Here is a 12,561-nt window from a genome sequence, read left to right as displayed (position 1 = left end):
GGTGTCTCCATTCAAAGTTAAGAAAATCATGCCTGTAGTTCTGTGCTTTCCCTACCAGAGATGTTTATAAGATGGTCATAATTTGCAAGTGTCACTGTGTTATGTGTGTTTCTCTTAAGCCAAATCAGGTCACATTGTTCATAATCTGAGCATCGCTTTCTGAATACTGATGGGGAGGAATAATGACCTAACACAGCACTGGTAAACAGAGGCTCTGATTCCCAGTGGTCCATGTCTTATTCGAGAGACAGTGTGAAACTGTGTTTGCTCTAGTTCTAAGAGACTTTCCATTACAATGAAGCAGGATGAGGCACAGTTCAGCATAAATACAAGTATGACAGGTGTGTGGATGAAATAAATTTGTTTTAGATAGCTAGTGCATATGAGCACATCTGCCAGGATTATTGATTTTGTTATCTCCATTTTTGTCAGTATACTCGCACACAGCATTGGTGTGTTGTTCTTAGATCTTTACTCTTTCAATCCTTTCTATGCATGCATCACTATTCTTTATAGTTGTTCATATTCCAGTAATAGTCTGAATTTTCTGGTTGTGCTCAAAAAAATGAAAACATTTATCAATGATATCTTGCTGGTACACACACCAAACTGTGTTTTGATGGAGAATATATCTGTTTCTGAATATAACTTGTCTTTTTATAGAGAGATGGGATTATGCAAAGAGATTGTTACACTGCATTGGAAAACTGACAAATAATTAACCTTAAATCAAAAAAATCTATAAATCGTCCAGGGCAGAGAAAGATAAAGTAGCTGTCAAAGGAAGAGATATGTCAAATTGGGTCAAAGAATATGTGAAGGGTCAGATGTAGGTTATAAAGCTACATGTTTGCCCACCCTACCTTTAACCTAGTATTTCTCACCTTCAGCTATACCCTTGCACTTCACAAAGACTGTAATTAGAAAGGCTATAAAACATGGGTGTCACTTTGTTTTAAAATGTAGTTTGGAAAATTATGTGTAGTAGGTGTTGACTATGATGTCATGAAACAGCAAACACTTATAGATAATATTAATATGACATATAAATTCAATTAAAACTGCCCCAATAATAACTATTTACTCTAATAATAACAACTAAATATGTAATATATACTGGCCTGGAGATCCGTAGTAGAATAGCCTGTTTGCTCATTTTCAAAAAATAAAAAATAAAGCATATCACATGACTTCCTACATTAAATAATCATAATGTAATGCAAATGTCTGTTGCTTAAAAATATTGATTTAGCTAATGATAGTATGCTTCTTAAATCTTTGTCAGTGTAGTATTTATTGCTTCACTCAGCTTAATAGCCTATTGCTTTTTAAATGCTCTAGAAGAGATACCTTCATTGTTTTAAAGGACTCACATCATTAAAGATGCAATTAAGATAATTAGCAGAACCCTCTGGTGGAAGTTAATTGAATGGGTTAATGGCCAGGCAGGTGTGGATGTATAGTCTCTGTGGGGTATTCTGATGTTCATCTGGCCGGGAACAGAATCCCACTGTGCCTCTTACAAGGTCCATCTGTGTTGGTCAATGATTCCATTATTAAGGTCTATTGATATCCAAAACATTCATAGTAATCTACATACAGCATATCGTTCACCATCTTATCTTTGAATATTAATAATACAGTCTTATTTAGATTCACTTATCTGTATGGTTTGCAGAACTACATGCTCTGCCCTCAGGGTTGAATTAGAGGAAAAAGCAAAAAATCCCCAGGTGGGATTCAAATGTACAGTATGTTTCTTAACAAAATTAAATACTTTTAACACACTTTTAAAAAGTGAACTTTGTAATAATGTCAAATTAAAGTTTACTTAAAAAGAAGCCTAAATTTTAAATCATTGTTTTAATATTATTTGTTGATGCTTTAAAGAAGTACACTTATGTTTTGGCTAACATGCTAAAAAGCACATGTAAAGTACTTGATTGTAATTTGAACTGTAGTGTGTTATTTGATATTTCTTAAATGTTCTAAATTGTAACTTCATCGTTACAAATGTATAAATACAAATATATTTATACATATATTTCTATTTAAATATATTTATACAAAAATATTTATATTTATACAGGACATACATGTTTCAGTAGAAATTACATTAAAGTATATTTTATTTTACCATAAACGCTTCTAAGTACATTCTGTAATACATTTTAACCATATTTAAGAGATAATATAAATAATTATGGAATTATATATAAATGCACTTAAGTCAAAGTTAAAACACTCTTAAGTTCAACTACCTGCATTTATTTGTAAATAACATACAGTTAAGTGTCTGAAAACATTGCATTCAGTTTGCACTTAAGTATAGGCTATTCTTTTAAAGTACATTATATCTGTTATAAGTACTCTTTTTAAAAGAAAATATAAAGTGTAGTTCTTTTTCACAAAAGGTCTCATTTTCACCAATGGTCAATTGTTCTCCAGTCAAGAATTCATTTTGTAAAGTTTTAGTTATGACACATAATTGCATTGATTTGAACATATATAAAGCATTACTCTGTACAACACAACACACACTTCATATTTCATGTGCTCAGATGTCAATATAGGTCCTGTAAGGATTTGCACAAATCACCCCCCATCCTGCTCCTATCGGTCACAGATAGACTCTTAGTATGGGCTTTTATAGCAATCCTCTGCGTGAGTTCTGATAAGGGTTTTACTGCTTTGTAGCTGAATCAATACTGCCATCAAAAGCCCCAAAATTCACAGAACTAATTCCTGTGGTTAAGTGCCTTACAGACACCCCAGAAACCACTATACAAAATTAGTATGTTGGACAACATGTGATGTTAAGTAAGTGAAAAAAAAAAATCATGTCCTTTACTGTGTTTAAGACAAGTTTCCCATTCATGTGGAAGCCTCTATTAAAAGGTTATCAGTGGCATCATGGGAATGTAGACCAATCAACTTTGTTTAGATGACTGTGTTCATGGTGGTGTCTCTCTTTCTGTCTCTCATCATCAAGGGTCCACTGTTTATTTAATATTTAATGCAGTGAGACTGATCTATTATGGAAGATCACCTTATTACAGAACGTGACTACTTAAATTCCACTCACATTTCAAAGCTTAAATCCCCTCCATTTAATTTCTTTTAGAGTAATTAACAGCATCCACTCTGTCATATTTCATTTGTATGTATCCATGGTGATCGCACACTTGCTAACCCCCATGACATATCACACTATGAACATATTACAGGATGGATATCTGTGATTTTTTGTTGGGGGATATATGTTGTGGGGGGTGTTGTTTTGGTGAAGACAGGCTCTAAATAAATAAATAAATCAGTCAGATGATGAAGTGGGGGAGGTGGGGGGTCAGAGGGGCTACAGATGGGGAGGTGGGTGGGGCTACAGTTTGATTGACAGTGCCATTCAAAATGCAGATTAATGGATGAAGAAATGGGTGTGGTCATTCTGCCAGAGAGGCAGGGAGACAATAGATATAATATATGGCTTATTTGATCCAAAAATAAAAATTATGTCATTGTTGTAATTCTGTAATTGTTGTTTTTCTTAAGTTATGACTTTTTTTTATTTTATTTTTGTTGTTATTTTGATTTTCTTCTTAATATGATATAAATGCATACAGGTTTACAACGACATGAGTAAATGATGACAGAATTTTCATTTTTAGGTGAACTATTCCTTTAAGCCACTGTCAGTTTATAGTTTATTCCTGTAGGAATTTTTGTTTTTTATTTTTTTGTCGATTATGTATAAATAGATTGTATATCACTAGCTTCTGATGATATAATATATGAAAATATTGGATGGACTATTGGTGTTTCTTGTGTGTGTGTGTGTGTGTGTGTGTGTGTGTGTGTGTGTGTGTGTGTGTGTTGTGTGTGTGTGTGTGTGTGTGTGTGTGTGTGTGTGTGTGTGTGTGTGTGTGTGTGTGTGTCTTATTTCTTGTTTAAGACTTCTAGATTTTCTTTGCAAAAAGCTTTCAAATGAACTCTATTCTACCAATGAAAATCTAAATTTGCTATGTGGTTTTACATAAGACATCCTTGGCTCAATTATCTATAAATTACATAATAGTTATGGAAGACAACTCAACCCTTGAGTGTTTTTCATCCTCTTTTTCTCAGCAGCAATTTTAGCATTAAATTCAGCTTTTATTTATGCTTATAGGTCATTTATACACCCATTTATATACAAAACTGTCAGTGAGGCGGTAAAAGGTACTAATATAATACTGTATGTACCTTTAAGATACTAATACCCAGACTAATACCATTTAGGGAAAATAAGATACAAAGATGCAACTTTTAGATTTTGTTGTACATTAGGGGTTATAGGGGTCATAGTGCTGGTCATTAAAGATTATCGAAAAACAAAACGTTTTGTCCATACATTTGCATTTATTTATTTATTATAATATGATCTACTGTGTCTCTGTCCTTAATGAATATAATTTGTGAATATAACCTAAATGATCTCTAATGGTGACAAAGATGCTCTAATCAATGAAACTTTCTATCAGAATTCTGAAAGGGAGGAGGGATAGAGGATGTTGGCCTAGAGTCCCTTTCCTCAAATAATAGCAACCCTCTGCCGTTCAATCTTTCCAGACATTTAAATTAAAGGTCACATGCAAATGACTATCTGTAAAGGCATGGCACTCACAGTATTGTGGAAAACAGGAAAATTCAGCTAGGAGAATGAAACAATGTTAAGGTGTTTGCAAATGTGCCGTTTCTTCTTAATTGCTCTTCACGTTATAGTTGATTTCATTCACATTTGTGGGATTAAGAGTTTTCTAGCAGTTTATGGGTAGGTTAATGAAAATTGTTTCCATTACAATTCAACTCTCCGCAGATATCTGAAATATATGCCTTTTTTCAGGTTTCTCTCTAATGCAGACTAATACAATATGTGTGTATGGGACATTTTGGGATGATTATTAAGGGTATTTCACAGCTTTGATAGATATTTTTATGATTTTTTTAAGCACTAACATTGTTATACTTTACAGCTGACAATACAGTTATAAAAAACCTGATCATGTTTGCTAATTAATAAATTTCTGTTTTTTTTACAAGTAGTTTTTCAATTATTTACACATTTCAATAATCATCGCACAGATGTGGTTCAATATAATCTGGTTTTATTACCGTTTTAGTGGTCTGCTGTAGCTTTGAATCAGATAATTCTCTAAAATGCTATTGACCATAGATGAATTATTAATAAAGGCCACACGAAACACATAACTGAACAAAGTGTCAGTGTGCTGGTCTGGGCTCAGAGCAAATGGCATGTCCCTTGGTCCTTCTTTGATTCCAGACCGGCCATCTGCATGTTTAGACCACAGAGACTCCTCTGCGAAATATAGTCACTGTGGTCTCGCACTAGATTGTGCACATTTTGCTACAGTTGTTTGACCATTTTGTCGTTAATTGAGATTACAGTCAGAGCAGTGTTCATCTGGAAAATATCAAGGAAGTGATAAGAACAAATCTCAGTATTGTCAGCACAAACTTACACGATAGTTCAGCTTGACAAGCAGAAGGTTCCTGCTTCCTAATCCAAGTTTATATTACTTTCTTTAAGGTTTAATGGCTATATGCCAATCAAGAAAGAGTGTGTGTTTCTCATTCAGACGCACATCCACACATGTGAAGTATCAACATGACAAATCCATTGTCTATAGTGCATAGCTTCACTCAACACACACACACACACACACACACACAGGCTGGATTCAGAGGAGTGTCTGTAAACCCCTCCTTTCAGACCAGCTCCCATAGGAACATTTTTGCCAGTCCTTCACCCTCATAATTATAATAAATTTGACATTTCTCAGATAATATTGATTTCTTTATTTTAACATTTCACAGTCAGTGATGGTCCAAAGCATTGAGAAACAGGATGTCTATTGATCTGAGGCTCATGAATCCCTTTTGTGTATGTGATCATTTTTATAAGGCCTTTCTACCAAACATAAATCAATATTTTATATTTCCAGCCTCAGAGAGGGGTGGGGGGGGGCATCGGGATCATATCGCTGGACCTGACACCTGGAGAGAAACACCTAAACTGCAGGAATGTTTAATGACTAAGAATGAGAAAATGTTAATGCATTCATAACTAAACATTTCAACCATTATTGCATTTGAACCATCTATCCACAAACAGAAGGGATTATTCTTACAATCCTTTTGGAGGCTATCACATCTCAAAATTACATTTAGAGCTAGAGAATTCTATCTACCATGTTGATGGCATTCTAGCATCAAACCATTTGATGCTAGAGATACATTTTTACTCAAAAACCTGATTAAACTGTTTTTCAGCTATCTTCAAATACATCTATAAATTAAGCAGTAGACAAAACTATTGATTTTTTTATTTATTTTTTTTCCCATAATTAAATCATACTTTCTTCAGAGGGAAGAAATCTAATCTTGAAACAAATTCTGTTCAAGGACTGGCAATCATTCATTTAACAAACTGAAATCTGGGACATTTGGACTGCCTTAGAATTAAATAAAAAATTCAGCAAAATACATTCAATGGTTAAATTGAATGCCAGGACCAAACAGAACAATCTGTAATGACTCAAGTGATTTCATCTGTATTTTTATCACCCAAATAATGAGAGAGGGAGAACAGATAGAAAAGAGGAAGAGGGCACAGACTTATTCACTTCATGATCTTCATGACCAAAAAAGACAAACCGTTATACTCAGTGAGTTGGTCCATTTTAGGCCTATATCTTCTTTTATCTTTGCTGTACTTCAGCTTAAAATCCATACTTGCGTCCTTAGTGTAAATATTGATTCTTCAAATCTGGATTTTTGCATATCCTTCTCATTTTTCTGCATTACATTTCTGGTGTTGTAGAACAAATTGTAACGACTTGAAGGTGCTGAGTAGCTACCTGTGTGTTCCCACTCTCATTTGAAATGTTTCACAGGCTGTTGCATCCTGATTGTGTTTTGTTATTTCATCTGTTCAATAAAGATATGACCTTTTGAAAAGTTCAGGCTGTAAAACGACAGCACAGTTACTGTCATTTCACAGAGATGGAGGCTTGCTTGCTCTGCAAAATCGTTGTGGTAATTTGGGGAGAATTGAAATTATATTAAACATAAGCATATGAGTATTAATTAAGGAAAAGGTTTCCAGCAGATTAACGGATGATTCCGAAATAATTCAGAAAAGATCGGTCTTTTATAACCTACAGCATTTTAAATGATTTTATTTTTCGTAAAAAAACAAAAACAAAAAAACATTCTTTCTTTTTTTCTTTCAAACAATATGAGGCAATTTTATTAGCAATTTTTCGCAAGACATTCCTCCTTTTGGTCCCAATAAATCATAAATCTCTTTTGAAGAAATGCCGCCTACAAATGTTGCCATCGAAAATTTGGAATTTCAGGAATTAATGAAATGTATAGACTATGAAATACTTTACTAGAATGAAAAATCTTTCAAAAGCTTTCGTAAGCAAATTCGAAAATTTAATAGAACACAAGTAGTCTAAATCATATTGACAAAAAACAAGAGAAATGTATAATAGTTAGGTTTATTCAGCAATACACTAGAGAAGCTTAACATAGAATGCAGTGCAAAAACCATAACATCATAGAAAACAATGATCTGAAATATATAAGGATAATGTTAAGAATTTTAATCCAGTTGCACGTAAACCTCGGACATTATTTCAATATGAAATTAATACAAAGTGCTGGAGAATGTTAATAGCTCAAATCGAATTCCATGCAAACTTTCTGAACTGTAAAAAAAAAAGCGTTTCATATCTTAATAACAATAAAATTCACTAATGAATCCATAAACACAAAAACGTGCTCTATATGCTTTTATCCATTCTGAAATCTGAAATGTTGCACAGTTTAAAAAATCCTCCTGTTCACTCAGTACAATAATGCAAAATGACTTAACTGGCTAGTGGTTAAAGTACCTTGTCAAAATGATTTTGATCCCTTAAATCATTAGGCTACATCTTGCATGACACATGAGAAGTTGTTTATAAATGCTTTGCAGGTAACAAACAATATGACGCGTAACAATACAAACACATTTCCAACACACCGCATTTTTCTCAGTATATAACTGAATACACTTTAAACAGGCATAAGATAGTCCTTTTCTCTCCACAATAATTTCATTCTCAATGTTTTGAATATTCTATTGATATCATTTCCTCCGCGGTTGTCTCGAACAGGGCTGTTCACTTTTGTCCCCTGCAGCCAGCCGTGCTTCAAACTTAAAAATCAAATAAAAATACCATCCGGCAATATCACTTCTTCAAGTCCGCCACATGGAGAAATCATGAAGGTTTTATGAATCTGCCGCAGTTCAGCCGATTGTTCAGAACGGTAAGCTATCGTGAAAGAGTTTGTCAATGACCGCAGGCGTGGGAACCAAATCCTCCAGTTTCAAGTAAAAGATGCGCTGCAGTCCCTGCGTGCACAGCGCGCGCACCTCCGGCAGCTTCTCCAGCAGTTTAGACAATTCACCACTGCAGGACACCTGATCCTTCAGACAGTTTATGAGCTTGTTTTGAAGGTCCTCTGTTTTCTTGGGCTCTCTTAGTCCGTGTCTCTCTATGGAGATGGGAAACAGTCCGTCAGAGGTGAAGCACGCTGTATATTCTGTGCATCACTTGGAAAAGGTCAGACTTGTCTTACCTGTAACTATGGTGAGAGCAGCTATGCAGGAGAAGGCAGAGACGTCTATGCTCATGTTATGAAGGTTGGAAGAAAACTCGACGATAGAGTCGATCCACTCCCCAAAGCCTCGCACGCACTGCAGCTTGTGTAAAACCACTCCATTGCAAAAAATAAGTTTGTCCTCTGGCAGGTTAGATCTGAAAGAAATTGTTAAAGTGATTATTTGCGTTTCTTAAAATAAAATAAAAACAGCGAGTCCGTTGGGATTAGGTCTGTTTACCTGTAAGCCAGACGCAGCACAAAAAGTTCAAGGAAGGCTGACTCGAAAAGCAGTTCCTGGTCGCATTTGGGCAGGTCAGAAAATCCGGGGATTTTTTCGGCCCATCCGCGAATGATGCTCATTGAAGCAGTGAGAAGATCGTAGAACTGCTGAATGTGCAGAGATTCATCTCCTCTACTATGATACTCTGGACTCGCCTGAAACTAGAATTTAACACAAAAAGAAAGGCAGCTTGACCCTCTTATAATTTTTTTGTAAATTAAACTTATGACTACTAAAATTCTGCTGTTAAATGAATGTTGAAGAGTTGTTAAAACATTACTTCATTCATTAAAACTTAACGCTTTACACTATGTTTGATGCTTACTTTAGAGTAGTCCAGTCTGGCCATAGAAGGGTTGGAGTCTATGTGCGCTCTCACTAGGGCGTTCAGGAGGTTGACGTGTGTCATAGAGACTGGAATGTCCTGCGGACTTTTAGGTTTGGAGGGGAGGCGACCTCTTCGTCCTTTTAAACTGGCTGTTCTCACAACTGTAAAAAATATATTTTGGTTATATAAATTGCACAGCAATATTAGACCACATCTCTGTGATAATACAGTGTAACGTGCATCATTTTAACGAAACCTTGGATATTAATAAAACAGAAAAAGTGCTTGATATTACCTTCCTTTACCATCCCTACGACCAGGCACTTTTGAAATCGGCAATACTGGCATCGATTTCGCCGTCTTTTATCCACGGGACAGTTTTTGTTTGCCAGGCAAACGTATTTGGCGTTTTTCTGCACCGTGCGCTAGAAAGAAACAGCACATGTATGTAGCGTATTAATTGCATGTAAATCTACTCCATTCGCATGGACAACTTGAACTGCAATCACAGTCTGAAGTTGCAATGGAATAGGACACTCAAACCCTGCACTTCAGCCCAAAGCTGTGTAATACATTCAAGGGCCGAACAGAGCAGACATTCGGTAAATACAGATCCGTGGGCAGCCATAATTTGGGGTCCCCCGACGCTCTCTCCGCGACCCCTCTTGTCAGATTAGCGAGATTATTCTATCACGATGGTGACATAAAGAGCTGTCTTAATGTCACCACTGGGAGTTCCTTCACGCTCGGTTAGGCGCGATATGACTCTCAGCACAAACCAATTTAATTCTAGACGAAAGTAATGGTGGCAGAGATGAACGGACGTGTCCCGTGCATATTGGGTCAAATCAATACAACTGAGATAGGACTAATTAAGGATAATCTACTGTAGACCAGTTCTAAACCATGCATTTTCTTGTTCCAATCTTTAGTTGGGCTGGTAACCAAAAGGTCATAGTTTCGGACCTGCTTTTAACTATAATCATTTACCCCAGTGGTGTCATGCCTCTAATAAGTCTACTATGGACAAAAGATTTGTAGTATTAGTGATAAAAAAAAGTGTACCTTGAAGAATCCTTTGCACCCCTCGCAAGTGCGCACCCCGTAGTGCTGGCAGGCAGCGTTGTCCCCGCACACAGCACATAAACCCTCACTGGATGGAGATCCTCTAGCCGGGGGTGAGCCCACTGGGCTTTCCAGGAAAGGGTGTCCGACGTTAAGCGAATGGGATAAACTGACAGCGTGCTGTCTCCTTGGGGATGCCGGTAAAGCAAAACTGTCCAACGCACGATGCGCACCCGGGGTTTCGGGGCCCATGGACACGTGCAGAGATCCATCAAAGCGCATCTGACAGCTTGACATCGGCGTGTCCACGGGAGACTGCTTGAACGAGAACAACCTAGACATCGCGTTTTTACGCTGCTGGTCTATCATGTGTGAAGTAGCAAGGTAGTTCTGATGAAAACTCTGAAGGGATCCGCTGTCTTCCCACGTGTGGTGTGGAGGCGCCGGGAAACTGGGTGATTGGGAGATGTTTGGGGAGGATGGTTTATAGTAAATGGTTCCCGTATGGGGTTGGCTCTCCTCAGCCTGGTGAGGCTGATGATGATGATGCTGCTGCTGATGGTAGCTGTGTGCGGGTATCTCCTCCACCTTGATGGACAGCTGATCCCCAGAGTGGGACATTTGGTAGAGACAGGGAGGCTTCACGTCGTAGCTGGAACTGTAGGTGTCCACAAAGGTGCTGAAATTAGGGAGCGAGGAAGTGACAGCAATTTCTGCGTTAGTCAGGTCCATGCTAAACTTGACAAACTCCGGTGTTAGGAAGTCGCAGTTGTACTCTCCAGAGGTGCTGTAGCTGTAACTCTGAGATGCAGGGCTGGCTCCTGGAGGTGATGTCCCATACTGAGCCTGGACGCAGGGCATGGCTGCAGTGTTAGAGAATTGAATTGTAATAGCTTTCTCTGACAGGGTGCCTAATATTTGTTTTATAGTTTTACACTTTTGAAAATAAGTGTCTATTTGTATGCAACATAAAATATAATTTATTCTTAATTAATTTAAAAAATACAAATAAAACCCCTTTTTTCCTAAGTTAACGTTCTGTGTTTCCATCGGAAAGAATGTATGCAAACTTTCTGACATACATTTCCCTGGCCTGCTTCAGTTACCTCCGCACACCTGCTACTTTTATCTCTCGTGGAACAATCTCTGAAGTCAGTAATAGGAGCTGATGTCAGAGCGTGTCTCTCCGTTCGTTTGATTTTCTGTGAAAGAAATATTTTTATCATTAGTGAAAATATCTTCATATATAAGCATGCCAGTGCGAGTTACTTTATATATTTTTAGGCACTCAGATGACTTCAACTTTACTAAACAAATGTATGTTAAGGTGTTGACAAGATTAAAACTGGTATTTTTTAAAAACTAAAAATAAAGGCAAAAGTTAAGAAACGGCCGTGGATTTTTAGTAGATGTATTGCTTTACAATCTTCCCACAAATATAGTTTTTAAAAGCAGTTTTAAACGCTTTTTCATTAAATAGAACACATTTTACTATTATATAATTACTGTTACATACCTCAAATCGCTTTTAAAAGAGTTGCAAATTACGTATCCATGTAGCTGTTCCTGTTGATAGAAATTCCGTCTGCATGTAGAGCCAATGTCTTTGTGCACCTTACTCCTTCGACTGCACGCGAAGACTGGAGCCCGAGTGCAATGTGCCTTTGTTTATGAGAACTCTGAATGCCACAACCCACGTGCTAAGAGGGCGTGACGTCAGGCGCGTCAACCCTTGACATGAGCCGTTCGCTGGACAGAGAGACTGTTCTTCAGCGCGCTCATTGCGCCCTGCGCGCATTTCAATCGTTTGCGCGTTTGCATTTGCGGGACTGTCCACTGGGTCAAATGAGTTGAATTTCCTACACATAGCCTAATCTGTTGCGCAAAACTATTTCCTAATATAGAAACCACCTACCTACAGGAGATCAGATCTCACTGATTTGAAGCAATGTACTGTATTTTTGTCACTATTTTAGGGACTCGCCAGTCAGCGTAGGCATAACAAATCAAAGACATTATCGTCTGTTTTATCCATTCATAAATAAATGCAGCAATAAATGCTGATTAATTAAATGTTTTTTTCCTCCCAGACACACTTAAAAAAAGGAAAACCGCAAATTAGGAATTAAATAAAAAAGTGAAAATTAGATTATGATTATGGAAAAGGGTGCAAAAC

The 12,561-nt window shown here is 36.9% G+C and overlaps 1 protein-coding gene across 4 annotated transcripts; it reads right to left on the bottom strand.

Moving 5' to 3' along the window:
• Positions 1-7,543: 7,543 nt before the first annotated feature.
• Positions 7,544-12,072, bottom strand: LOC109105968 (nuclear receptor subfamily 4 group A member 2-like). Of its 4 annotated transcripts, none has more exons than XM_019119271.2 (8): positions 11,902-12,072; positions 11,468-11,587; positions 10,386-11,248; positions 9,616-9,745; positions 9,318-9,481; positions 8,951-9,153; positions 8,689-8,867; positions 7,544-8,604 (listed from the first exon to the last, which is right to left on the bottom strand). In XM_019119271.2, the coding sequence occupies exons 3-8, from the start codon at positions 11,244-11,246 to the stop codon at positions 8,369-8,371; spliced, it is 1,773 nt and encodes a 590-aa protein (XP_018974816.1). In that variant the 5' UTR covers positions 11,247-11,248; positions 11,468-11,587; positions 11,902-12,072; the 3' UTR covers positions 7,544-8,368. The 4 variants fall into 4 exon arrangements, with proteins under 4 accessions (XP_018974816.1, XP_042613839.1, XP_018974815.1 ...); XM_042757905.1 differs by having other exon boundaries at positions 11,502-11,587; XM_019119270.2 differs by having other exon boundaries at positions 11,492-11,587; positions 11,902-12,071.
• Between the last annotated feature and the right edge of the window lie 489 nt (positions 12,073-12,561).

Source organism: Cyprinus carpio, chromosome A6 (assembly GCF_018340385.1).
Source record: "Cyprinus carpio isolate SPL01 chromosome A6, ASM1834038v1, whole genome shotgun sequence".
NCBI lineage: Eukaryota > Metazoa > Chordata > Actinopteri > Cypriniformes > Cyprinidae > Cyprinus > Cyprinus carpio.
This window is presented reverse-complemented; position numbering and strand designations above follow the sequence as displayed.